The sequence below is a fragment of the Chelmon rostratus genome, chromosome 7 (assembly GCF_017976325.1).
Source record: "Chelmon rostratus isolate fCheRos1 chromosome 7, fCheRos1.pri, whole genome shotgun sequence".
Lineage (NCBI taxonomy): Eukaryota > Metazoa > Chordata > Actinopteri > Chaetodontiformes > Chaetodontidae > Chelmon > Chelmon rostratus.
Window position 1 is genome coordinate 5,590,004 of NC_055664.1, and position 24,196 is coordinate 5,614,199.

At 47.1% G+C, this 24,196-nt stretch overlaps 1 protein-coding gene across 1 annotated transcript in view; it reads left to right on the forward strand.

Moving 5' to 3' along the window:
• Positions 1 to 947: 947 nt before the first annotated feature.
• epha4l (eph receptor A4, like) overlaps positions 948 to 24,196 on the forward strand; it is a 53,826-nt gene continuing 30,577 nt past the window's right edge. The window contains exons 1-4 of the mRNA XM_041941523.1: positions 948 to 1,099; positions 2,739 to 2,806; positions 5,600 to 6,263; positions 23,479 to 23,634. Of these exons, the coding sequence (XP_041797457.1) occupies positions 1,003 to 1,099; positions 2,739 to 2,806; positions 5,600 to 6,263; positions 23,479 to 23,634 (985 nt within the window). The 5' untranslated portion in view covers positions 948 to 1,002. The remainder of the gene's footprint in view (positions 1,100 to 2,738; positions 2,807 to 5,599; positions 6,264 to 23,478; positions 23,635 to 24,196) is intronic.

Sequence of the window (24,196 nt, forward strand, 5' to 3'; positions counted from 1 at the left end):
CAGGTCTGCTTTCTAACCTGTGCAGTTGGATCTGTGCACATTCCCTCATAAATACCCGTAAAGCCTTGATAATATTAGAATAATAGCAAGTGACAATAATCCAATACAAGCTCAGCACCGATCACAAGACGGGCATTGTCAATTTCACAAAGTGCAATACCATGTAATGTTAGGGAGGTCATGCTCATGCTTGTTATTTAATCCAATTTTGGAGGCAGAACAGGCGTCAGTATCTCCGCTAGGTGGCGACCTTGGTCTGATGCGGCTCACCTTGGACAGCGCTGCGCTTGACTGGAGCCAGACTACATGCAGGATCAGCACAGTGTGACTGCTGCGGAGCACCGAGGACAAAAACTGACGCATTGCATTTACGCATAGAAATATACAGCGCTTTCTGTTTTGCATTTAAAGTCGGGGAAGCAGTGACTGAAGCAGACTTTATTTCCGAAACAAACTCAGCACTCTGCATGAATCTGCGCGCGCGCACACACTATCTCCCCATTTATTTTCACTGTTGACTAAGAATATTTCCCCCTCGCAGTTTATTTGTGTTCTGTCAGTCGGTGACTCAGAGTCATGGGGAGTTTTACATCGTCTCTGTACCTGCATGGCAAACGTCGTGACCAACACCACCTCGCACCACCACCAACTCATCGCGTCTCTGACTGTTGTGTCCGCTGGTAAATGAGAGACTGAGTTGTTAGCGGCGTGCAGGGGGGTAGTTAATGATTATTTGCGCCCCCTTCCACCACGTTTCCTATATGGATTGACGGGGTCCGCGTCAGAGCGCACAGTTTAGACCCGCCTCCTGGCTCTGGGGCGCTCGTTGCGTCTCTTCCCCTGTCCGCTTCAAATCCATATTCCACTGGGAGAGAGACGGGGGGAGAGAGAGAGAGATACAGAGAGAGAGAGAGAGAGAGAGAGAGAGAGAGAGGGAGAGAGAGCAGGACCTAGGAGAAGAGCAACGAAAGAAAAAGAGGAGAGAAAAACGGAACGACACAAATGGCACTCATGGCAGGGATTTTGTTCACGGCCACCTTTCTTGTTTTCGGGACTTCTACATTTGTTTCGCCGGCTCGGATATACCCCCCAAATGAAGGTAAGGTTGTCGGGAGAAAAGAAGTGCCGTGGACTTTTGACTTCATCCCTGCTCCGCGTGTCTTTGCGCCGCGGAGCCGCACTTCGTGGCCCCTAGTTGCGAGTGCGTGGAGCCGCGGTGAGTTTAACGGCGGAAAACACCGACGGTCACCTTTACGCGTCGAAAGTGGCACGAGAAGCGGCTGTCCAAATGCGCAGCGGCTCTTTTTGGTCTCGGCTCGGGCTTGGATCGTGCCAGCTGCCGAAAGCCTGGGATCAGGAATACTTGTAGCCCCGATACGTGCTGGTCGCTCTGTTAGGAGAGAAGGTCAAGCCGATCTCAGCTCAGAAATTTGTTAAACGCTGCGTATCGTCTACCTAAACACGACATGTAGGTAGAAGGGAAATGAAGTACATTTGAGTCAGTGGGAGAGAAATCGGGCACACAAGCAGCTCCACATTTCTCAGAATTGCTCACGGTGATCGCTCCGGCTGTCAGTGCGTTTTGGTGGAAGGTGATTATGGGAACGATATGGGAAAACAAATTCTGAAAGTAAATTTACGCACCGAGCGGTCTCCAGTTATTAGCAGTAAAGGGTCCTGCGTTATGCTGGAGCTGATACGTTTTCTGAAAAGCGACACAACAGTGAAGTGAAGGATGTTTGAAGTGAGCACGGTTTGTCCTGCACAGATCCAGAGCTCGGGAGGTTTCGCAGAGTTGCGTGCTCGGGGTCCCGGGGCTCAGTGGACCCACTTTCAAAATGTTAGGCCCGATACAAATTCTTGCCTACTTTCTCATGCAAACATTAATAAACGAATTGTTTTATTCTATTTAAAATAACTCCCTCGGATGCACTGAATCTGCCTGCTGCAGCATTATGTTGCTGTGTGACACTCGTCCACAACGACGCGACGCGGACTCAGTGTGAAGTTAAATATGAAGCAAATGTTTCAGATTTAAAATGCATCAGTCTTTATTGTGCCTAATTATTTATATCATCATGAACCGACACAACGGGCTTATTTATTAATTTATCCTGAGCAGTTGATTAATAGTCATCAAAACAACCCTAAAATAGATGATCTGCTCTTTTAACTGAATTTAGCATATTTTGAAATTAACGCTCCACGGACACGATGTTTGACTTTTCCTCTAGGAAACACCGTGTGAGGGTCGTTTTAAATGCGTTTTGTCCCTCAGCGAACCAAGTTTAAGCCGGCGGCTCCCTAATTGATTCCGATCACATCAAACATGCTCAAAGCCGATGCTGAGAAAAAACAATTACTTTAAAGACGCTGGGGAAATACATTTGTCATTTGCAGAAAGTCCCGTTCTTAACGAAAATCAATCCAAACGACACGCAGAGCCGGGAAACGGGCTCCGCATAACAAAACATGTACAAGTTGAGCATTTCTGAGACCCTTGGCCTACCGTTTTTATTCTCTGTCCGTCCTGACGCGCACCGTGAGGATATTTTTCTATGCAATAAATCGTTTTAACACTTATTTCTATCGTTCCTCTTTTTTTGTAAAGAAAAAAAAACATGGATCAAATTTTCTTCCTCAGCCTGTTAGACTGAAGTGGATTATTACATGCCAGTGCTGATGTTGTATGGACGGACTGAGTCTGCACGCTCACTTCTCCCATTCTCGTTTTCCAGTCACGTTATTGGACTCCAGATCTGTACAGGGGGAGCTGGGATGGGTCGCCAACCCGACAGAAGGAGGGGTAAGTAACCTACTGCAAAGAAGTGCTCCCTTGTTAGGACGCACGGTCCCCCTTTGAGCAAAAATGGAGAGATAATATCCATTATTGGCAGGAGCTGTGGAGTGGTCCGCCAAACAGATACACAGCCCTCTTTGATAAGATTCTGTCCTGGTGAGTCCTTTAGGGGAATATCTTTGTTGATGATTTATTGTGCGGCTGTCTGCACTGTAGGGGTATTGCGCTCACGGCGAGGCTCAAGGCATCATTTCCAGTATCTAGCCCTAAAATATCAGTAAATTAGAATTTGCCATTATTTTGTGTACAGAGACCCTCTGGATCTCCCTCCAGGGCCCCATGGGGTCCCTGGAATCCACTTTGAGAACCATCGGCCTATAGGCACCCCCCTTCTCACCCCAAGCTCCTGCTCCCCTTTCTCCTCGCTTCTCTTCTCTCTAACCACTCTGTAATGGTCAGATGCAGGGGCCGATACTGCAGCGGGCGTCAGGTTTCCTGAATAGATGGTGGATTGAATCGGTCTTTGTGGAGAAACTTTATATCCCTTTCCACCATTGAGTCGAAGAGAGGGAGAGAGAGAGGAACTTGGCAGCTGAGGGAGGGTCCTCTGGAATGGATGAATAAAGGGGAAAGTGCAGTGGGGTTCAGCTCTTGCCGCAAGACTACTGGATCTTGCTATAAAACAACGGGGAATAGGGTCGCCTGAATGCGTGATCCCTCACTCTAATTGGGATATCTACAGTGGCTCTGATAAGAGGAAGAATGGGGGCCGCAGTTGGGCCTACGGTGTGCCTTAGAGGGTTAGGAAAACAGAAGGCACATAGCGTGCCTTCACCACGTCTCAGTTTGAGCACATGGAAATGGCTAAAATTGTATTTGAATGCCACATCTTTGAAAGTCAATGGCGACCTGAATTATTAATTGTTCACATTAAACAAATAACAGCACAGAAGTCACTGCTCCATTTGTTCTGCCGACAGAAATATGATGATGAGCACAAGGAGCCTTTTAGTGTTTTATGAAAATGAATACCAATTAGCAACAATCATGTCAACTAATGAATATGAACCCAGGGGAGCAGAATTTCACCTCATGCAGCTGATGCAGGCTCTGCCCGTCAGCTTTTCTCAATGAACTCGCCCGGCGCTGCGCTCGGGTCCTCCCCTCGACCATTTTATCACAAACAAGTGATTGACAGGGTCCTGGCAGCCCCGGCAAGCCCGCATTTACCCTCTCATTACGACCAATTGGCCTTATTCTCCTTCTTCCCTGCTATCAGGGGAAAGGTGCGGCCTTATCTCAGCGCCGCTTGATTTCCACAACAAAAGGGGGGCTGAAGGAACGGAGCAGAGCGGAATGGAACAGCAGGGAATGATAGACATTTTCTCAAATCATACAGCCACAGCTATGTTTAGCATTATCCCACCCTCCTCCAGGGATATAAGGCTTTAAACCAGATTGTTTATGATAAGGCGTCAAATCAAATCTGTCAGCGTAAACCATGTCTTCCACTGTCCCATTATGAGTTCTTTTGTGCAGTTTTCTAAATGTTTGAAGCTACGGCAGCCAAAGGCCTGTCTGCTCTTGTTTACAGCCCAGCTCCGTCAAAGACTCTATTTAAAACAGGCGGTGAAAAACGCAGGGGAACACACCGCTTTGAGCCTCTCAAGACATGCTTGTATTTGCTCAACAGTGATCTGTGGAGAGGGGAACTTTATCATAAGTAAAACAAACATTCCCCCCCGGCAAAAATAAGCCAGGCTGCGCTGGATAACGTAATCCATACGCCCCACGTCAGCGTCTCCCCCCCTCTCCTGTGAGTTCATGCTAACAACGGCAGCGAACATGTGGGCCTCCTTCTCCCAGTCCCCGTCACGTATGCTGATGTAAAGCAGGCGCACATTAGATCATTAGCATTGATTCAGACCTTCAGTTTTTGCATTCACATAATCCCCTGTTTTCATTCTTTCACCATACAGGTGTGTGTGTGTGTGTGTGTGTGTGTGTGTGTGTGTGTGTGTGTGTGTGTGTGTGTGGACGTGCATTACTCATGTTGTGGGGACATAAATCTGTTAACACAGTCACATTATGTGGACTTGCCTTCCGTATGGGGACAAAATGCATGGCTCGATAATGTAAAGCATTATGGGTCATCATAATGGGTGAATTTGGGTTAAGGTTAGGGTAAGTCTACAGGAAATGAATGTAAGTCTATGTAATGTCCCCATAATTGATGAAAACACAACTGTGTGTGTGTGTGTGTGTGTGTGTGTGTGTGTGTGTGTGTGTGCGTTTGCGCGCGTGTGTGTGTGAGAAGAGGATTTTGTATACCACTCCCCAAGTAATTGAACTGCAGGCATTACTGAGGCATAGAACTAATTACAAATTTCCTTTTTCGCAGTTGCGGAGCAGCCATGAATATTAATATCTTTATGATTCTATATTAGGACCTAACAAGTCTATTAGGTGTCATTCATAAAATATGCATTAAGTTTAGCCATCAATTAATTGCTCTGCTGAGACTCAAATATTGACTAATCTTTCTCACATCCTCTCACACAGTATCTCTCATTCTTGGCGTAGGCTCCCAGTCATGTGTGATACTTGCCTAGCAGGAGAGCATTTAGTTTTGATATTTCTCTGACGTTCTTAACCTTTAGCGAGTCTGCCATGACAATGTTACAGCATTTTTCCTGCTGTTCTTAAACTATGGTTTGCAATTCAACACAGGCAGTTCATTTACGGACGGCAGCTTCAGAATATTCTTGTAACATTTCTAATGTTGTGTCCTTTCCCCAGTGGGAGGAAGTGAGTATTATGGATGAAAAGAACATTCCCATCCGGACGTACCAGGTGTGCAACGTCATGGAGCCAAACCAGAACAACTGGCTCCGCACTGACTGGATCCCCCGAGGCGGTGCCCAGCGCGTCTATATTGAGATCAAGTTCACCCTCCGAGACTGCAACAGCCTCCCCGGGGTCATGGGAACGTGCAAGGAAACCTTCAATCTTTACTACTACGAGTCCAACAACGATAAGGAGCGCTACATTCGTGAGAACCAGTTTGGCAAGATTGACACCATTGCTGCGGACGAGAGCTTCACTCAGGTGGACATCGGCGATCGCATCATGAAGCTGAACACAGAGGTCCGGGACGTGGGCGCCTTGACCCGGAAGGGCTTCTATTTGGCCTTCCAGGATGTTGGAGCGTGCATTGCGCTCGTGTCTGTCAGGGTCTTCTACAAGAAGTGTCCTTTAGCGGTGCGTAACTTGGCCCAGTTTCCTGATACCATCACCGGAGCCGACACCTCCTCACTTGTGGAGGTTCGCGGCTCATGCGTGGATAATTCGGAAGAGAAGGAGGTTCCCAAGATGTACTGCGGGGCTGATGGAGAGTGGCTGGTGCCCATTGGGAATTGCCTGTGTAACCCTGGATACGAAGAGCGCAATGCAGAATGTCAAGGTAAAGGACTGACATTTGTCTTGTGTTTCTTGGGGATGACTCTTTCTCTATTTATAAATCACCCTGTCGCTTCAAACCCTGCCAGCCCCTACAGTACCCTGCCTCTTTAATTTCTCCCCATCCTCTCGCTCTGTCTCTTTGTCTTTATCCCCCACGTTTCGTTCTCTTTGTCCTTCCCTTTCCTCCCTCCCTCGATTCAGCCACCTCGCACTCCGTTGGATATTTCTGTCTTCTCGCTCTCCTGCTCTCTACAGTCGTCTTTCCGGCGTCTGGTTGGGTGATAGAAGCAATGATGATTGTAAATGGGGTAATTAGCGGACGCAATGGGAGGTGTTGTGCGACGGGATGCATCCCAGGAGCATTGGTAACACTGGGAGAGGAGGGTAGAGCTCCAACTGGTTTGCACCACTGCTGTGTCTTTCACCCCCACCTGCTCTTTCTCTTATTCCCAACGGAGCCCGACGCTGGGAGAAAGAGATAGACAGCTTTAGTGTGAGGGAAGGAGAGAGACAGAGTTTATCATTCCAAGCAGGTATGAGAAGAGTGAAAATACACAGCTGGGAGATGGGGTTGAAATAGTGCTATTTGGTAGGGGGAATAGCCCTCGGTGGATGATTATTCTAGTCTCAGCTCGCTGTGATCCTATACCAGACTGTTTGATGAGGTTTTAAGGTCAGTGCGCAGCGCCTCCTTCCACGTTTTTTAAAACCAGCCGCATTGTAGAGCCTTCAGCGTGTTGGTGCATTGAAAGCGTTGCCCAGAAATGCATGTTAGAAAAAATATGTCAATAGAACTTTCTAATTTTTTTGCTCCAAGACGTTTCAAGCTCAGGCTCTCGCCTTTAGTAGTTTAGGGTGTGCAGCCGTGTATTGTGGATAGCATCTAGCAGTATTCAGCAGCTGCTTTGTGGATCACATGCAGCATTTTGCCAAGCCGAGGCGCAGTTGTACACTGGCCAGACGAGCGGATGCCAATTCTGCCACAATGGTTTATTGGTATACCCCACCAGCCACCCACCACCATCACACACAAAAAGCAGTGAGCCACAGCAGTGAGGGGTCAGAGGCTGGGCATGGGTGATTAACAGGGGGACGGACCACTACACCTCTCCTAATTTACGAGGGGGCCTTTATCTCGGAGGACTAATTGCGTGACAAGCAGGTCTGGTGATTTAGGGGTAACACTGGGTGCTGGTGGGGAGGCAGAGGGGTACAGATGGGTTTGTGTGTGTGTTTATGTGTGTATTTGTCCAAAAAAGCATCATCTGAGCCGTAAGAACTCTCCTGGAATGCTGCCCATCTCCCCTGTCGCTGGGTTGAGATGGCTGCGGCCAGATTTCTGTCGCCAGGGTTGGCTTCAAAGAAGCACAGAGAGATGGAGGGTTGAGGGAAGGAGACCAGAAAGTAGTTAGTTACAGACTTTAGGTAAATCTCCCCTGGATTGGCTTTCCGTGGTGCTATTTACTATAATAACCTCTCTTATTTCAAATCAGAATGAGAACCCTGATCTCACACTGTGTATCATAACTTTCATTTCCCTGCAACACTAAAGCAGGCTCCTTATCGCTCCTCTTTAATTTCAGTTGAGATAAATAGCTGTTACTCTCCAAAGAAGGCAACAAAGGATTTGGAAACCTCGGTTTTATGTGACTAATGCAGTCTCGTAGTGGCTGCCAGCCTCTGAGCTGGCAGTATTGCTTTTCATGCCAGTGTATCCATTTAGCTCACATATCACTGCATGTGCTTTATATTTAAGTTTTGTTTAACTTCACAGTGCCAATACATCCACTCCATTCACTTCTAGCTTCAATTCAGCTGTTTGAAAAGTTTCTTAACATTTCACTTCCAACTGGAAACTGGAGAACATGCATTGGGTTTGACGCTGCCTGAGGTGTGAGTGTGGGTCACATCCAGCGACTGAAGGGTTAAGAGGTGCTGGCCACTGTCAGTCTTCAAGTGCGCTGATGAGCTGGTTAATATTCTCAAATGTGACAGGCTGTATGGGAGAGGGGCTACTCTCTATGACCAAGTTGACCAAGGGACTTTGGCAGGAGCTGGTTTTAGGGGAGGGAGGGTGGAGAGTTGTGGGAAGGTGTGTGTGTGTGTGTTAATAATATGTTTTTCTGATATGTTAAAAAAGATTAACCAAGTGTGCGAGAGTGTATCCACATGTACTCACTTTGTGGCTTGATTTGGTCTGAAACCTTTCTTTTTAAAGGTTTTCTGTGGTGCACACAAGCCCAATTGTGTGTGTGTAAGAGTGTGTGTTTGCATACTTGTGTGTCTGTGCTTGTCTTGTGTTCGTGCAGGGTTACAAGGCCACCTTGGCCCCTGGTTCCCAGCCTAGGATGAATGGGCTCTCCTCCATCATTGTTAGGGGCAGCAGTGGAGGCGACTGAGGCTGGTGAAGTTTGGGGGTGGGGGGTGGGGGGTAGAAGGGGGGCTGACGGGGCTCGTAGGGGCTGTATTCTCCACCCCTGGCAGAGGTCAGGGGTCATCCCCTCCTGCATCCATCTTACTGTTGTGTCTGACAGGGTTGTGGATCCAGGATTGATTAAGACGTCAGGGTTTTGACAGCTGCGGCGGGGGTGTGTGTGTGACTGTCTGTGCTCGAGGTGGGCCAAGAGGTGGCCAGGGTGTACACCCAGGGCCAAGGCGAGAGGGGCAACCAGGGCACGGAGGGCCAAGGGGCCCCCTGATCTAAGAAGAGGGGACTCTGTCTGTTTGCTTTTGGGATCCCTTTCGCTGTTAACCACCTCCCCCCACACACTGTCGCGGAAGGGTGGGGGTCAGGGGAGTCCCCTCGCTCCTCATCTGGTGAGGGGGTTCCTGCTGTTGGAGGGGTGGGAGGGAGAGATTAGTGAGAATTATGTATGTGGTTAAGGGGAAATGATAATTGCTACTAACTGTTTTCTTTTTTTTTTCATTGTCAATGAGAGAAATAATTGAACAGCGTGCGCTGTGGCAGCAGTTTGGCCTCTGCAGAGCAATGATGTGTGTTTTCAGGAATATTAGCAAGTTGTGTGTGTGTGTGTGTGTATTTGTCTTGGAGGTTGAGTTTGCTGCTGTGTGCTTATTGAAGATATAGTTCGGTTGAGGAGTGAAGGTGGCAGATGCTGCAGAATGCTAGTTCTTGGTTGAGCTGTTAACTGGCACCCCGCAATCATCAACACCACTCAACACACACACACACACATACACACACACACACACACACACACACACACGCTCTTATGGGATTAGGCATCACTTTAAATTCCTATTATCTTACCGTGTGTTTCCTCAAAACCTGCTTGCATCCATGTGTGTGGATGGCGGCTTAGGGCCCGGTTGTGATGTCACAGTGCGATCGGGGCATTTTCTCACCTGAGGCCCCCCTCCGCCTTCTCTATTCCCAGCAGTCTTTGCTGAGCTGGAAACTCTCATTCATACTGGATTAAGAGGTTTTAGGGATGAAGTTTCTCTCCCGTGCTCCACTCATTGTGTGTGTGTGTATGTGGGTCTTCCATTCTCCCTCTCCCTCTGTCGACAGTGTTAAATATGCGCTTGGGAGCATCATTCTAAATTCACCACGTAATTCTATTTAGCCCGCTGGTCCCTGATGGCTTTAAATACACAGAGGCAGTCCCTTGCTCTTCCTCTCCCTCCACTGTTTTCCCTCTCCTTCTTCCTCTCTTCTGCATATACTCAAATTAAGTATTTGCATCTTCTTCTTAGCCAGCTTGGTTGCTTGCTTGTTTTTCCATCTCTTCAACTTTCCTGTTGCTTTAATGGCTCTTCGTGAGCTTTTTTTTTTCTCTTTTCACACATCTCTTTCTCCTTTAATCTCTCTACATTTTTTGTGCTAGCAATTTTCACCCATTCAGTCTTTTTTATCCCCCGCTCTCTTTTTTTTTTTTTTTTGCTTCCCTCTGCTCCGGCCATCAAGGTGGTTAGTGTTCGTCAGTCTGTCTCTGGTGGCAGCAGCAGGAAGTGGGCTGAATAATGAGATTACCTTCGCTGTTGGGAGGGAGGCATCTCGGAGCAGCGCACAGAACATCATCACCCGTCATTGTTCACACAAACACACACGCAGACACATGCACAAGAGTGTGCGTGAGCTCTCAAACCTGAATAATAAGAATCCAGACACATGTAGGGAAAAATGTCTGTGGTGACAAGAACCCGTCCATCTACGCACCAACATGTACAGCCAGGCATGCATACTCACACAAACTAACACAAAAATCCAGGTATGCACACGTGTAAAAAAGGGCATGTTAAGTAATACACTCAAGTACACATTCATAAATATGCATAGCAGATACACACATACGCACACACACAAGCTTTAGTCTGCGTTAGCACACACAGACACACAGTCAAAGCTGAGCAGAGCAGAATGGAGGTGAATGTACTCATCACTCTCCCCGCCGCCAGAGAGGCTCATTCTGTGCTGCTGAATAGAGACGAGGAATCTATTACCAACGGAGAGCTGGAAAGAACAACAGATACAGAAAGAGAGGACAAAATGTCTCATGAGAAATCTTCCACCACCCTTCGCTTCCCGCTGAAATAATTGCTTAAAGCATTTTTTTTTTAAATATACCGCTCCTCTTTTAACTCCTCAAATGATGAAAAAAGTGCCCTCAACACACACAAATGCCCCCCCTGACTGTGCGGAGGAGGGAGGCGGGTGGGTGGTGGCGGAGTGGTAATTCAGCCGTCATTAGCTGAGGTGCTGAAATGTTTTTCCTGCTCGGGCTGCCGTCCTGCCTCAGTGTTTGTTCCCTTAGCAGTCCTCGACACTCATCGCCCCTCTCTCTTTCTCCTCACGGTGGCCTGTTCAGGGCAGGAAGCCATCGGCGATCGAGCATGACCCGTAGTTCTCCCACAGCGACAGCTACGCCCAAGTGTGTAGGAATACGCTGCCACGAACGTCTTTAAGTCATTCATCCCCTGCTGACTTTTAAAAGCTCGTTTTTTTTTCTGATGAGAATCTGAAGTTCTTTTAAGAATTTTCTGGAGCTTTATTATGCATAATGTCAAGGAACTGACACTGATTTCAAGAAAGTGCCAGAGGCATGTCAAACTTCATTAGAAATAAGGATAATTATCCCAGCTCAGCTGTTTTGGGGAAAAATTTTCCTGACTGGATATGAAACTAACTAATACGATGAAAACTTTTCATAAACTGCCCACTAAAATGCACATGTTGTGTGAAGGACAGTGTTTGGTTCATGGCATGGGGCTGCAGCAAATATGCTCTTCTTCGCATTGTGTTTGTTTTGTTATTTGACAGTACGAAACTTTGACATCATTTCACTGGTTTCAAATCCTTGAAATAGCCTAATATACAATGTGAATTGGTATATTAAAAGCTTGCTTTTGTTTTCCAGAATGAGAACAAAACTCATGATGTGTCTCAGCCCCATTTTACAAGCTTACGTTTGATTTTGTAGTTTAAATTCTACAAAAAGAGTTTTTTACTGGACAGCAGGCATGGACTACCTTCTAAATGTATATTATGGAGATTAGTGCAAATTCTATATTTAATAGCTTACTATTATCAGGTAATGTGGAGTAAGGGCAGCTTCCATGAGTGAAAGATGGATGTTGTTATAGTGCGACTAACACGGCTGTCAGCTGGCATCAAGAGCATATAGCTGTGGAAGTTTAAAAAGGGTTTAAAAGGATGATAACATTTCTCCTCTACTCTCCTCTTCTCTTCTCTCCTCTCTCCTCTCCTCTCCTCTCTCATCTTTTTGAAAAGCATCCTCGCTTTGAAGCCCGCGATGGGAAGAGGGAGCGATTAAAGCAGTCAGCAAGCAAATTAGCATGTCAAAAGGCCCTGAATCAATACCCCAGCTCTCTACCAACACAACCCTGCAGTCCTCCACCACCACCCCCCCTCTATCTGTCCCTGCCGTTCCCCCATTCCTCCGGCTGTTTCCCTCCTTCTCCCTCCATTTTCTCCCGCACTCCTGCACACTCTCCCTCTTGCTCTCTTGCCCCTCTCTTTCTCTTTCACTCACTTTAAATTTTTCTTCCCCCTCTTCCTCCCTGTTTTCTCCCTCAGCTGACAGACGGAGGGAAGGGGCAGAGTTTGTAAAGAGAGATGGACGGATGTATAGGCAGAGAAAGACGGATGGAGGGAGAAGTGGACAGCGATCAAGTGGGCATGGGTGGACTGTTTCAGAGAGGTTATGAAAGAGAAAGAGGGCCTCTGCCACCGTCTTTGTGCTGAAAGAGAGGGAGAACAGACCTCTCTCGCCAAGGAGAGTGGAGGAGATGGAGATGAGGAGGCAGGGAGGGAGGTAGGGAGAGAAAAAGAGACAAAAAACACGGGGGGGAAGTGAAGTGGAAAGAGATTTAGTTCCAGTCTGGCAGCCGTGCTTTTTCTGCACTTCATCCGTCGGTTCACCATTGCACGGAAATCCCTTTGATCTGGAGCAATGTGTTACTGATCGCGAGGACTGGGTGTGTGTGTGTGTGTGGACAGACAGTGTGTGTCCGAACCATTATCTGTCCTATATTTATTCTGTGCATCTGTCGCGGCAGGCATATCGCATGCTGTATCATAACCTTCTATTAACGTTCCACTCGCGTTGCATGATCTGAGCCCGGAGACAAAGCAGGCCTGCAGCTCTTCAGATGGACCGCCAACTCTCCCTCAGTATGTGACAATGGGAGGCTGATTGCAAACACCTTGAAAATGTTTCATCTCTCGCTCCCTCTTTCCCCCGTTGATTTCTATCTTAAGCTCCCTCCATCCTGCCAGGGCGAGAGTAGGTGGTCTTTTCTTCTGCGTCGTCGTCGTCCTTTTTCTCAGGGGGCACAGAGTTCAGTGGCCAAATCAAAGGCTGCTCCGTGGCAATCAGTTAGAGGTTATGACAAAAAGCCTTGCAATAAAGGGCCGCTCTGTAATCTGATGTGCCCTGAGACTGGACACAGTGCCCATTTTAATGAGCTGTGATCCCCCTTTTCTAATCACGATGGTGGAGGAAATAGCACGCTGGCTCATTCTCCCTGGCATTGCACGCGTATGCTGAGAATGTGTGATTTTTATGTAGGAAGAAGAACGAGGAATGCAGGCAGGTTGTCGCAAGGACATCTGTCAGCGCAATAGAGTTGCGAAGTGGGAGGAGGCATTTAGGGTGGTCCTGTTCATTTCCTGCATAGACAATGTTAGATGAGCTTGGAGCACTTCCAAGGCTTGAATAGCCCTAAAACTCTGCCGGATGAATCATCACCACAAAAGATGAACAGCTGCATTAGAAAAAAAAGCTGGTTTGTTGATTAAGCGTTTAAGGTACGAGAATGTGTGCATAGAAACATAAGGAGAGAAGTCGGCTACGGCTCTCAAGGTGCATTTAGGTAAGAAACATCCAATCACAGAGCTTTTCATCTTACTCTCAACAAAGAAGTGAATGAGCGCATTCCCCAAAATGCCAAACTCTTCACTTTTAAGAAGTCTTTGAAATGGGAATTTGCAGTGGGCAACTCTTTCAGATAAACTCTAACACACATACCCGGGTTCAGCCCAGAACTTTGAGATCATGTAGCTGAGCTCGTGCTGCGAATACATGTGTATGCACATGGGCATGCAAACTATGCGTGTATCAAACACACCATGGGGTTGCCTGTGAGGTGTAACCTCTCAGTGGGAGAGCTGAAATGCAATTTCGGGGATGTGGAGGTCTCGCGGCACCGGGGATCCGAAGCTGCAGATCTCCAGCCAAAGGCAGAGGTGTGTCCATGCTAGGGCACGTCTCTGGGATTAGAAACCTTGATCCCCACTGATCCGCAGCGAGCTGTCAAATTCTGCGGGAAGAGGAGGACGAGAAAAAAAAGATGCGATCCCTTGAAGGCTCACACCACAGAGCAGCGTGAGGGGAAGAAGAAAGAGGAGGGGAGAGAAAACAGAGAAAGGCAGATAGGATAGAGATTGAGAGAAAAAGGAAGTCACTGGAATGAAACAGAGTCACATAGATATCCAAGTGGAGCATGAATGTGTATGACGGAGGGAGTGTGTGTATAGAGCAAAGGGGAGAGGAAGATGAATTGACTCCTGTCTCGTGGGCCTGATAAACGGCTGGAAATGTGAAAGGTGAAGTGGGGGGTTATGGGTACAGACGGTGATCGCTCTTTGAACAAGCCTGGTGTGGTTGTGTCATGACCTCTGGCAGCTGTAGTTGATATTACTGTCAATAGCACTACCTGTGAGTATTGCAGGGTTGGTTCACCTGACTTTGAAATGTTTTCATTGGAACTACTTTCTACTGAAGAAAGTCCCTATAAAAACTGATGATGGCATAGTCTGCAGAGTTTGGGTTAGTCAGAATTGACATTTTAGGTAATTTAAATGGCAAAAAGAGCTATTTGTTGGGTGGAATATCCTAGGTAGATCCTTTGTGTTTGGTGTGTAAAGATACAATAATGGCAGTGTTAAGCCAGAGAATAAAGGAGGTCATGAACGCATTTTTGGCAGGTCTGCGGGGCATCGGATGCTGCTCGAATCACAGACAAAGCTGCCAAGTATGGAGCATAACCCTAAGTGGTGAAAGAAACCTTGAAGATAAGGAGAGATAACGGAAAGGCAGGAAGCGAGCAGGAGACATACTTGGAGTGAAGGAAAGCGAGGAGTCCAAAAGATACAAAACATAGCACAGAAACTTGACTCTGGCCCTCCTCCAGCAGTGCCCACACACTTACTTCAAAGCTCGCGGTGCATTTGAATCTTTGTTTGCCTCTTCCCATCATCGCCGAGCCTGCGTGTCTGTCCTCACATCAAAGCTAAGGGCTAAAACGTTACACATTAGCAGAGTAACCCTGTCTAAGCAGCAGCCATTAACCCCAGGCTCCTGTTACACAGCCTGCAGCCCCCCTGCAAGGCCAGGTTCAACTAGCCTGGGGTGAGAGAGGGCAACGCTCGCACCCAATGGCAAAGTTTGTGGACACACATATATGCTATTAACTTAGGAATGCACACACACACACACGTCATGCGAACAGGAGCCGACACAGTTGCAAGTGGAGGTGGTATCGCTTCCACGACAGCAGTGACCTCGATGCTGTTTCGAGAGAGAGCGAGAGAGAGCGAGAGGAGGGGAAAGTGGTCTGGAGAGAGTGAGGCCTGAGTGACACCAGGAGAGGTCAAAGGTTAAAGCGGTGACAGCCACGGTGGAGACCAGCAGACCGTCATTGGGCTGACATGAGCTGTTGAGGAGCTAGTGACCCAAGAAAGTTTTTATGTATGACTGAGCGCGCACACACACACACACACACACACACACACACAGTGCATATAACTACATGTCTTCTCACACACACACACAATGCAATGACAGAATTGTGTGCAGTTTTCTCAGGAACACACACCCTCGCGCACACACACATGCACAATAGAAGGTGCTTTGAGGCCCCAGACAGGCTGTCGTCTGGGAGCTACAAGTAGATTACCTAAACAAACAACCTAAAAATACCTTCCTTTTCACTCACAAGTTGACCCTTCCCAGCCCCCCCCCCCCCCCCCCCCCCCCCCTAACCCACCAAACTGCTTGTGAGAAAACGACAAGGTTGATGTTAAACTTGCCCCTGAGACCAAAGACAGCGAGGTAATTAAAGTTTTTGTGTGTTTGTTTCTGCGCACTTAAGTGTTGACACATGTGCGTTCTCCCTGAGTGTGTGAGCCGCGTTCGGACGTGCTTTGCTTTTTGATTTCATTTCGTACGAGGACGTAGCGGAGCCAAAACGCTCACTTTGACCAGCGCTTAAAGTTAATGTCAATATTTGAGTGTGGTAAGTGCATCATTATGTTATTCTAAGTGGTTAATGCGTTTGACATGATGGCCCACTCCCCTTTTTTGTCATGCTAAGGATTAAGTAAGGAATCTCTCTCGAATGCAGCTGATTTGCATTTTGGATTGTTTGTCTTTTAAAAAAATTATTACTCACCCATTTAGTTTCCATATATTATCTGCATACCAAGGTTTATTTCCGTTGTACAGTATATGTGATATGGCTTTGAGGTTTTCAGGCCATTTTCTAGTACCATTGGAGCCATTTGAGGTCACACACCTGTGGAAGGCAGGTCAGAAGGGGGTGGTTAGAGCTAGACAATAAACTGATCAAATTATAGACATGATGAATTGACCTAAAATTACTTTACAGTCCAGTATCAATAACTGGTCATGCTGTAATTCAGTGAGGCAACATGAGAATGGTATTGTTAACATGATTATTAGACAAGTAGAATGATTCTGTGTTCATTTTACTGAGCTCATCTCAAAACACTCTACCCCTGGTTGTGATGCTGCCTTGAAAACCTGGAAAAGACAGCGTTTCATATTCAGTATATCCCAATGTCACAATAGTTGAGTATAAATCTCACATGCTATTGAATCTTGCATCACAAAATCAGCATATTGATAATGAATATGACGAGCATGAATAAAAGTACAATTAACACATGTTAACGTGACAAAGCTATTGTAATGTAAGCGTTGTATTGTGGGGGATTTCAGTGATTTGTTATGTATTTGTGCTACAGTGTGACACGTGGTTTACACTTGTTTACAGAATTGGATTTGAGGCCCCATTGAGACTGCTTCCCTATCGCTTCCTCTTCCTCTTCACCTATTCTTGGTGTGTGTTTGTGTGTGTTCTCCTCACACATCCTCCCTTTTCCTGCCCCATTCTCTTTGACTCGCTGCGAGCCAAACAGTGGAGCTCTCCCGATTGTTTAGCGGTGTGTGCCGATGTGAGTGTCCCCTCGCACAACAACATTAGCATACACCCCCACGTCCCACCTCCCTGCCTCTTTTTTTCATAATTGAATTGAAATGCAGCTCTTTTCATAGTAAACAATGTCAGGAAAGCATGCTCCATACGCTGCCTCCTCGCGTACACACACATGCAGACGCATGCACGTCCAACAGGAGACTCAGGCCCCTGCAGACCTTGGGGAAATTGGACCAAGACAATACCTTGACTGAGTTTGTTTACCTCCCATCGTCCCTGCTGCGCTCATGTCCTCGTGCTTACCCTGCGTACACAAAGCCTGTTTGGTGGATGAGTGTGTGTGTCTTTGTGTGTGTTTATATGCATGCATGGCACTGCAAAGTGTCCAGAGGGCCTTTGAAGGGCTTTGTGTACACGCCTGAGATTGTGCAGGTGTGCACAGGTTTGTAAGCCTCTGTTTGCATATATATCTCTCTCTGTCTTGTTTACCTTGAATTATAGTCCATTACCCACCTGCTGTGCAAATCTTAGGTCAAAAAAGGTCCTTAGTGGGTTGGCGCTTAGCCCAGCTATGGGTGGTGCCACCCTTGCGGACCTGGCATGGGCGCAAAAGTGGAATCTGAGTGGCCCCCACCCATCTTAGCCAAGACAGTGTTTGACCAAACAAAGCTGGATCTGTTTGCTGCCTGTTCTGTCCCTCTCTTTAGCTTTCTTTTAGTGCCTCATTCTTTCCTTTACATTCACATTCAGTACCCTGGTCTCATTCTTAGGGAGTGGTCTAGTCCATTCTGAAGTGGCTGGGTGGAATACTTTAGATTTTTGTGATATAACCATTGTACTAACTAAAGTCGAGGCCTACGTGTCAATAAGAACGCAGAGCCCTTGGTCCGCAGGAAGTCTTCGGAACAATATTTCAGTTTTTTCAGTTATGCAAACCAATGGTAACAATATAGGTGGCACCCCAGCGGACTCTCGACTACATCATATTGGAGCAGGAAACGGTTTCATAGGCTTGTATATTAACAGAAACCTCCTTATTAGGCTAAAGGTGTTTCAGAATGATTTTGAACACTGTTGCGTTCTACATGGAAAGGAATCAGTGATGAACACAAAAAACACTGTAAATTAGCACATCAGCATGAAGACATCAGCATAAAGGTTGCCCTAAACTATTTTGATGGCTTTAACATCTCACTGAATGTGACCATTTATAGCCATCAGGCTCTGCTTTTGTTGTAATTTTCATTTTTACAACACGCTTTGCTCATCTGCTCCTTCGGCTGGTGCTCCCATGTGTCAGGTAGAGACATTTTAATTAGGGCAGTGTCGTGGGTGGCTCGTGATGGATCGGTGCTGCTGAAAATACAGCTATAAATCATCCGGCTTCTGACAGACAAACTGTTGGCAACTCCTGCACCCCCTGGCAATGGCCACCTTCAGCAAAGCTGCGGTGATTGTCAGCGGGGCTGGCTTGTGTGGTATTAACATCGTTAGCCTTGCTGACTTTTGTTCTTAGCCTTCATTAACACCACAGAGGATGTCAACCCAGATGTCACTACCTAGCTTTTTCTGCGTTTGCATTTTAAAGGATGATACCAGTAGTATGGGACCTTCCCCCCTGGGTCAAGGTCAAGATGTGTGACGAGTGTACGTCATCAATCATGGTGATCAGTTTCGGTGGCCGTGTGTCCCTCATCCATCACGCTGATGGCTTTCGCTGGCCGTGTGGCTACGTGTCGGCGTCGGGGCCGGAGGTAATTAATTATCCCCAGTGACGGAGTTAATGAGTTAACCTGCTCCGCTCTCCTGCTGTTCCAGTGACAGATGCTAACGGTCAGCAGCTAGTTATCCCTGCTAATATGCCAGTGGCTCAGGTGTATTGATGTGGATGGTCTTTTATTATCTGGATGCGTGTCTGGGTGGGAATAGACAGCATATACATCCAAGAGTTTGAAAGTTTTTTGTTTTGTTTTTTTTTTCTAATCCAACAGCTAGGGGCTACACAAAGCGCTCTCGGAATAGCGATCCTTTCAAGCAGGAGTCTCACCTGAGCAACAAACTGCTTTCCACAGGGAGGAAAAGAGAGAAAAAAAAGAGATAGAAGAGACACAAAGGCAGAGGGATATGCCAGAGAGGCAGGTTGAATAGAGATCGCTGGCTCCTCAAGGTGCAGGAGAAGGAGAGACTCTCCTTGCCCTCAGGTCCTGAAAGCTGATCGCTTCGCTTTTTGAAAGAGCAGCTTTGTGAGGACGCCCCTGACTGCTCCTCTGAAGAGCGCTCACTGTCTGTTTTGACTAAAAAAGACTCACTGAGTTTTCATCACCCAAAGAAGATAAAGCACGGCCTTGAAAGGGGAGAAAATGCTGCAGTTTGAACTTAATTCTCTTTTTTTGATTATAAGAGAGGCAATTGTTCTGCCTGGGCAGGTCTAGTTATTGTGAGCCGTGTGCTGGGTGTTATATTCCTGGGGGTTTGGATGGCTATTGTAGCGCAAGTTTGCTCTCATGCTTTCACTCCCCAGTGTATTGGATACTTTGTTGTGTAGGCTGCAGAATAGCTTGCCTATCAGGCTTTGCATGTGGGTCACTCAAGGTGGGCTTCAGTGGGCGGGTGTGTGGGTAGATGTGGTTTTATTTGGCTGCGGTGTCGGGAGCGTCCGTGGCTGTTTAAAGCCTGGTGTGTAGGTTGTTGCCACTCAGAGGAAAACTTAGCTGGGTTTTAGCTGGCTCGCGTGTGAGTAGCTATCATTGTATCATTAGCTTTTGAGCACTCCCATTTTTTGCAGATGGCTGCGTCGACGGTTTTGTCTTGAACAGAAGTTCCCGTTTTCCCCTCCCCTCACGCGGTGCGGCCAATTCAGCCAGCAGAATCCCCACCACACGGACAAAACTACTCATTAACTCCCACAACCCTCTCCCCCCCAAACCCTCGTCGCCCCCTTTCCTCCAAATGGGGATGGGGCGGGGGAAAGACTGACAAAAGGGAAAAAAAGACTAAAGCTAGAGGAGAGGATTGAATGAGTGAAAGAGCTGCTGGGGGAGAAAGGGGGGAAGAATGCGATGTCCCGGTCTATGAGGGATTCCATTTTTTGCCTTTCCAGAATAGAACAGTAAGTCACCAGTCTCTTTGTCTGCCTTTGATCTCTCAGCTCAGGGATTTGGCACCTGACAAACCCCTCTCTGTCTGAAAGAAGGCCTGCCGAGAGGAAGCCTAGGAGAGTGGGAGAGAGAGATAGAGGGCGAATGAGAGCGAGGAGAAAAATAACATAGGAGAGTTGGAGAGCGACGGGGCGAAAAAGGAGACAATATAAAAAAAGATGGTGTGGAAAAACTGGGTTAGACTTTTGAGAGCTGTGTGAGAGGATATGATGAGGGCTTCTCAGCTCAGATCCCATAAAAACTAAATACATGTGTGTTCATGTGTGTCTGTATTTGCGTCTGTGTGTGGGTTTGCCATGGCTGGCCCGGGCAGTGATAAATCCAGCGAGTCTTAAGGGAGATTCCTCTCTGAAGCCACGGTCTCTTGGACCACCCACTACTGCGGTCGCTTCCTTCACACACTCACACACACACACACACGCACACACACTCCTAATAGGAAGCAAATTCCCCAGCTTAACATGGATATCGACTTCTCTTTTCACTCCACTGTTCCTTTCTGCAGGGCAGTAGCTGCTATAAACAAGCCCTCATATGTTTACATCATATTTTCAAACACAATTTCTAGAATGCAGAGTTTCAAACCCCAGATTGAGATGCCAGAGCATGACTACGGCAGACGGGGATTTGGAGTTGTGCAAAGGCTTGCGGGACAGCCTGTGGGGACTCTGGGTCAGCCTGGGACGGCTTAATGATTGATGAGCGAAAAACTCATCAACCGTGCACAGTTTGAGGTAGCCTGCCCCAAGACTGTGTCTCCTTAAAGAGGCTCAGGCCCAAAGGCTGCGAAGCATAGGACTCAATTAACTCTCCCTGCAGCTTTTAGTGAGGGGGCATCATCTCAAACAGCTGGTTGACCCCACTCTCAACTCGGACACTTTCCTGTTCAGCGCACATGTACAAACCCTAAAAGCAACTTTGTGTTTTGTCACCTGAAGCAGTCACAGCCTCTTAAACAATACCCACAAATCCCAGTGTCCTCCTGTCTCTAGTGATGAGACCGCGTGTTGAAAGATTGCTTTAAAGATAGAGAGATAACACAAAGCGCCTCCCGACTAATCTCCCCTCCTTTGGAAGAAAAGAAATGGAGGCTTCACGCACCCCTGCAGGCTACAATCAAAGGGGCTCTTAGCTTAGCGTTAGCGAGTGAAGCGGCAGGGATTTAGCCCTGATTGACTAAGTGGGAATGGGCAAAGAATGGCTCAGCAGGTAGCAGCTAGCCCGACTCTGTTAACGCCACGCTACGCTAATCCAGCTGCAAGAGAAGAGCGGCTGTGGGGCAAAGAGCCTGACTTTATTACGCCTCAAAGAGAGGGTTTTCCCTGTATTTTAGGGCGATTGTGGATTTCCTCCTCTGTGTGTATGCGTGAGCATGCCGGGTGGCTGGTGGAATGTATGTTTTTGTTGGGAGGACAGACTTCCTCCTCGCTGTGATGTATGTGCATCGGCACCGATTTGATTTCCAGTGCGGTGAACACATGTGGGAGTTTGTTTATGTGACTGTTCGTCTGTACGTATGATCCCCTGCGTATTTATGACTGTGGCATAAAAATCGATGCCTTTCAAATGCACTTTTAGGTCTGGGTTGTGTGTGTGTGTGTGCTTGTGAGGGCAGCTAGACTCTATGTGTGTGCTTATGTTTGTGTGTACCAGGGGGATCGCTTTACCCCTGCAGAGTATAAGTGTGCAATTATCTGATTTATATTGGGTATGAATTTACCCATCTGTCTCCATTGGCCTTTTTACATCATAACAAGACAGACAGACACACACACTGCCCACTCTACCAAAACCCGAGCCACCGACCCTGCGGCCCCAGTACCATTCGCCGCCCACTGCTAAGCACACGGCAGCCTCATTGACTGACAGGTTATTTGGTCCAATCGGTGTTGCGACTGTCTGCACCGCACCTCTCACAGAATTGTTCTTTTGTCCTCCTCTTCTGGTTCAGCGCTCAGAGGGTGAAATATAACCCCTCTCGGCTTCCCCGGCCATTATAGAAACAGATAGATGAGGGCTGAAACTCCTTGAAACACGAGCCCTCCAATCAAACTGTCACTCAAAAGAAAGGCGAGCACTGTCGCCAAAAGTAGGAAAAGTGTCACTTAGGTTACCGTTTCAGACTGAGGTGTGTGTGTAGGTGTGTGTGTTAGGCTGCACAGAGTGAAAACAGCCTCTTGAGAGTGACAGAGCCCCTGGTGTGCCAAGTGTGGTGGCATTTGTTTGTTAAATTGTCTGAAATGCCAATGGCTCTGGTTTCATTGTGGCTCTAAATCTTGCCAGCAGAGCATAGCTTGAATTTGTGAGGGAGACAAGAGGTAGTTATTTGATCTTTTCTTTTTGTCAGAGGAAATCGCGCTCTTTACTCTCGCTCTGTTGTTTTTGATAAAAGAATGCAGGTTCGTGAGAGCGGAGAAAGGGGAGAAAACGTTGAAGATGGAAAATGACGGCAGAGGGAGGGAGAGAAGGAGAAGCCTGTGGGCGACATATTGTTTTCTTGTCGGTAATTGGGGGAAAATGAGCATGATCACAGAGCTCTCTTCTACTCTTCCATTAGAAAACAATTATTTGATGTCAAGTGCGGCGTAAGGCAGCATCCAAGCTGATGTTTTTTATCAGAGGTGGTAATGTACGTTAGTCACTCAGTCAACATCTTTGGACTTAACAACTTTCCTGACTATAATATCTCAGCAGCTATTGGATGGATTGCGATACTTATTTGTACATTCATGGTCGTCAGAGGATGCATCCTAATGTCTTTGATCATTCATCGACTTTCCATCTAGCACCACCAACAGGTTTGCTAGATGAAACAGCTAAACTTATCCAGTGGAGTATCTCTTGCCACCACATTTTGTACAGACATTCATGGTTCCTAGATGATGCATCGTGATGGATTTGGTTATCCCCTGACTTTTATCTTACACCATCACCAGGTCTAACAAGTTGGGATAGGGGCAACAAAAGACTCCAAAAACACCTGTTTGGAGAGTTCCACAGGTTAACAGATTGACTGGTAGCAGGTGATAATATCATGATTGGGTATGAAAGGAGCATCCTGGAAAGGCTCAGTCGTTCATAAGCAAGGATGGAGCGAGGCTCACCACTTTGTGAACACATGATTACATAATTTATTATTAGTACATGGGTTCAGGAAAGTGTTGTCAGTAAACACAGTTTGTTGGCAAATGGTTGCTTCTGTTTTTATTCCCGTTTCACACAGTGCCCAACTTTGTATTTCATGTTGCAGCCAATACCCAGCTGATGCTGATGACGCATGTTGACGTGTCTCATCTGACCAAACCTACCCTCCTCTGTGTCCCTGTTATCTTTCAGCCTGCAAGATTGGTTACTACCGCGCTCTGGCCACTGATGGCTCCTGTTCCAAGTGTCCGCTCCACAGCTACTCCGTCAGGGAGGGGTCCACCTCCTGCGTCTGCGACAAGGGATACTTCCGCTCAGAAACGGACCCAGCGTCCATGCCCTGCACCCGTAAGCACACCCTCATCTAATGCATACAGTACATTATAATGCATAGGAATACGTTACGTTTGTGCATGCTGCTGTATACTGTATTAATAACACAATGTTGGCATGGAAAAGAACACCTTGCACACAAGCAGAGCGATTGCTCCTTCTTTCTTTCTTCCTCTCCTGCAATGTCAACCTATATTACCCGCTCACACACAGAGACAGCCTTTCTGCACACACATAAAGCAGGCGACTGCTGGTTTAATAGTCGTCTTTTGATTCCAGGTGGTACTTAGTGATCAGTCATGGTGACAGAGAACTAATGAGGGTGTAAACCGCTGCATCCCGGATTCAGTCTTCCACAGAGAGGCTGCAGAACAGGGAGGTGACGGAAAAGGTGAAAAAAAACAACAACAAAAAAAACAAGGGCAAATGGAAAGCTGGAGTTGTATGCAGAGAATGAATACGATGTGATAGAGATAAGGGGAAAGATGCCAAGGAGAAATACATACAAATTCTTACTTTACATTCTCAGTCTGTGTCTCCACTTTGCTCCATCCAGCTGTATGAATCAACCGCTGCT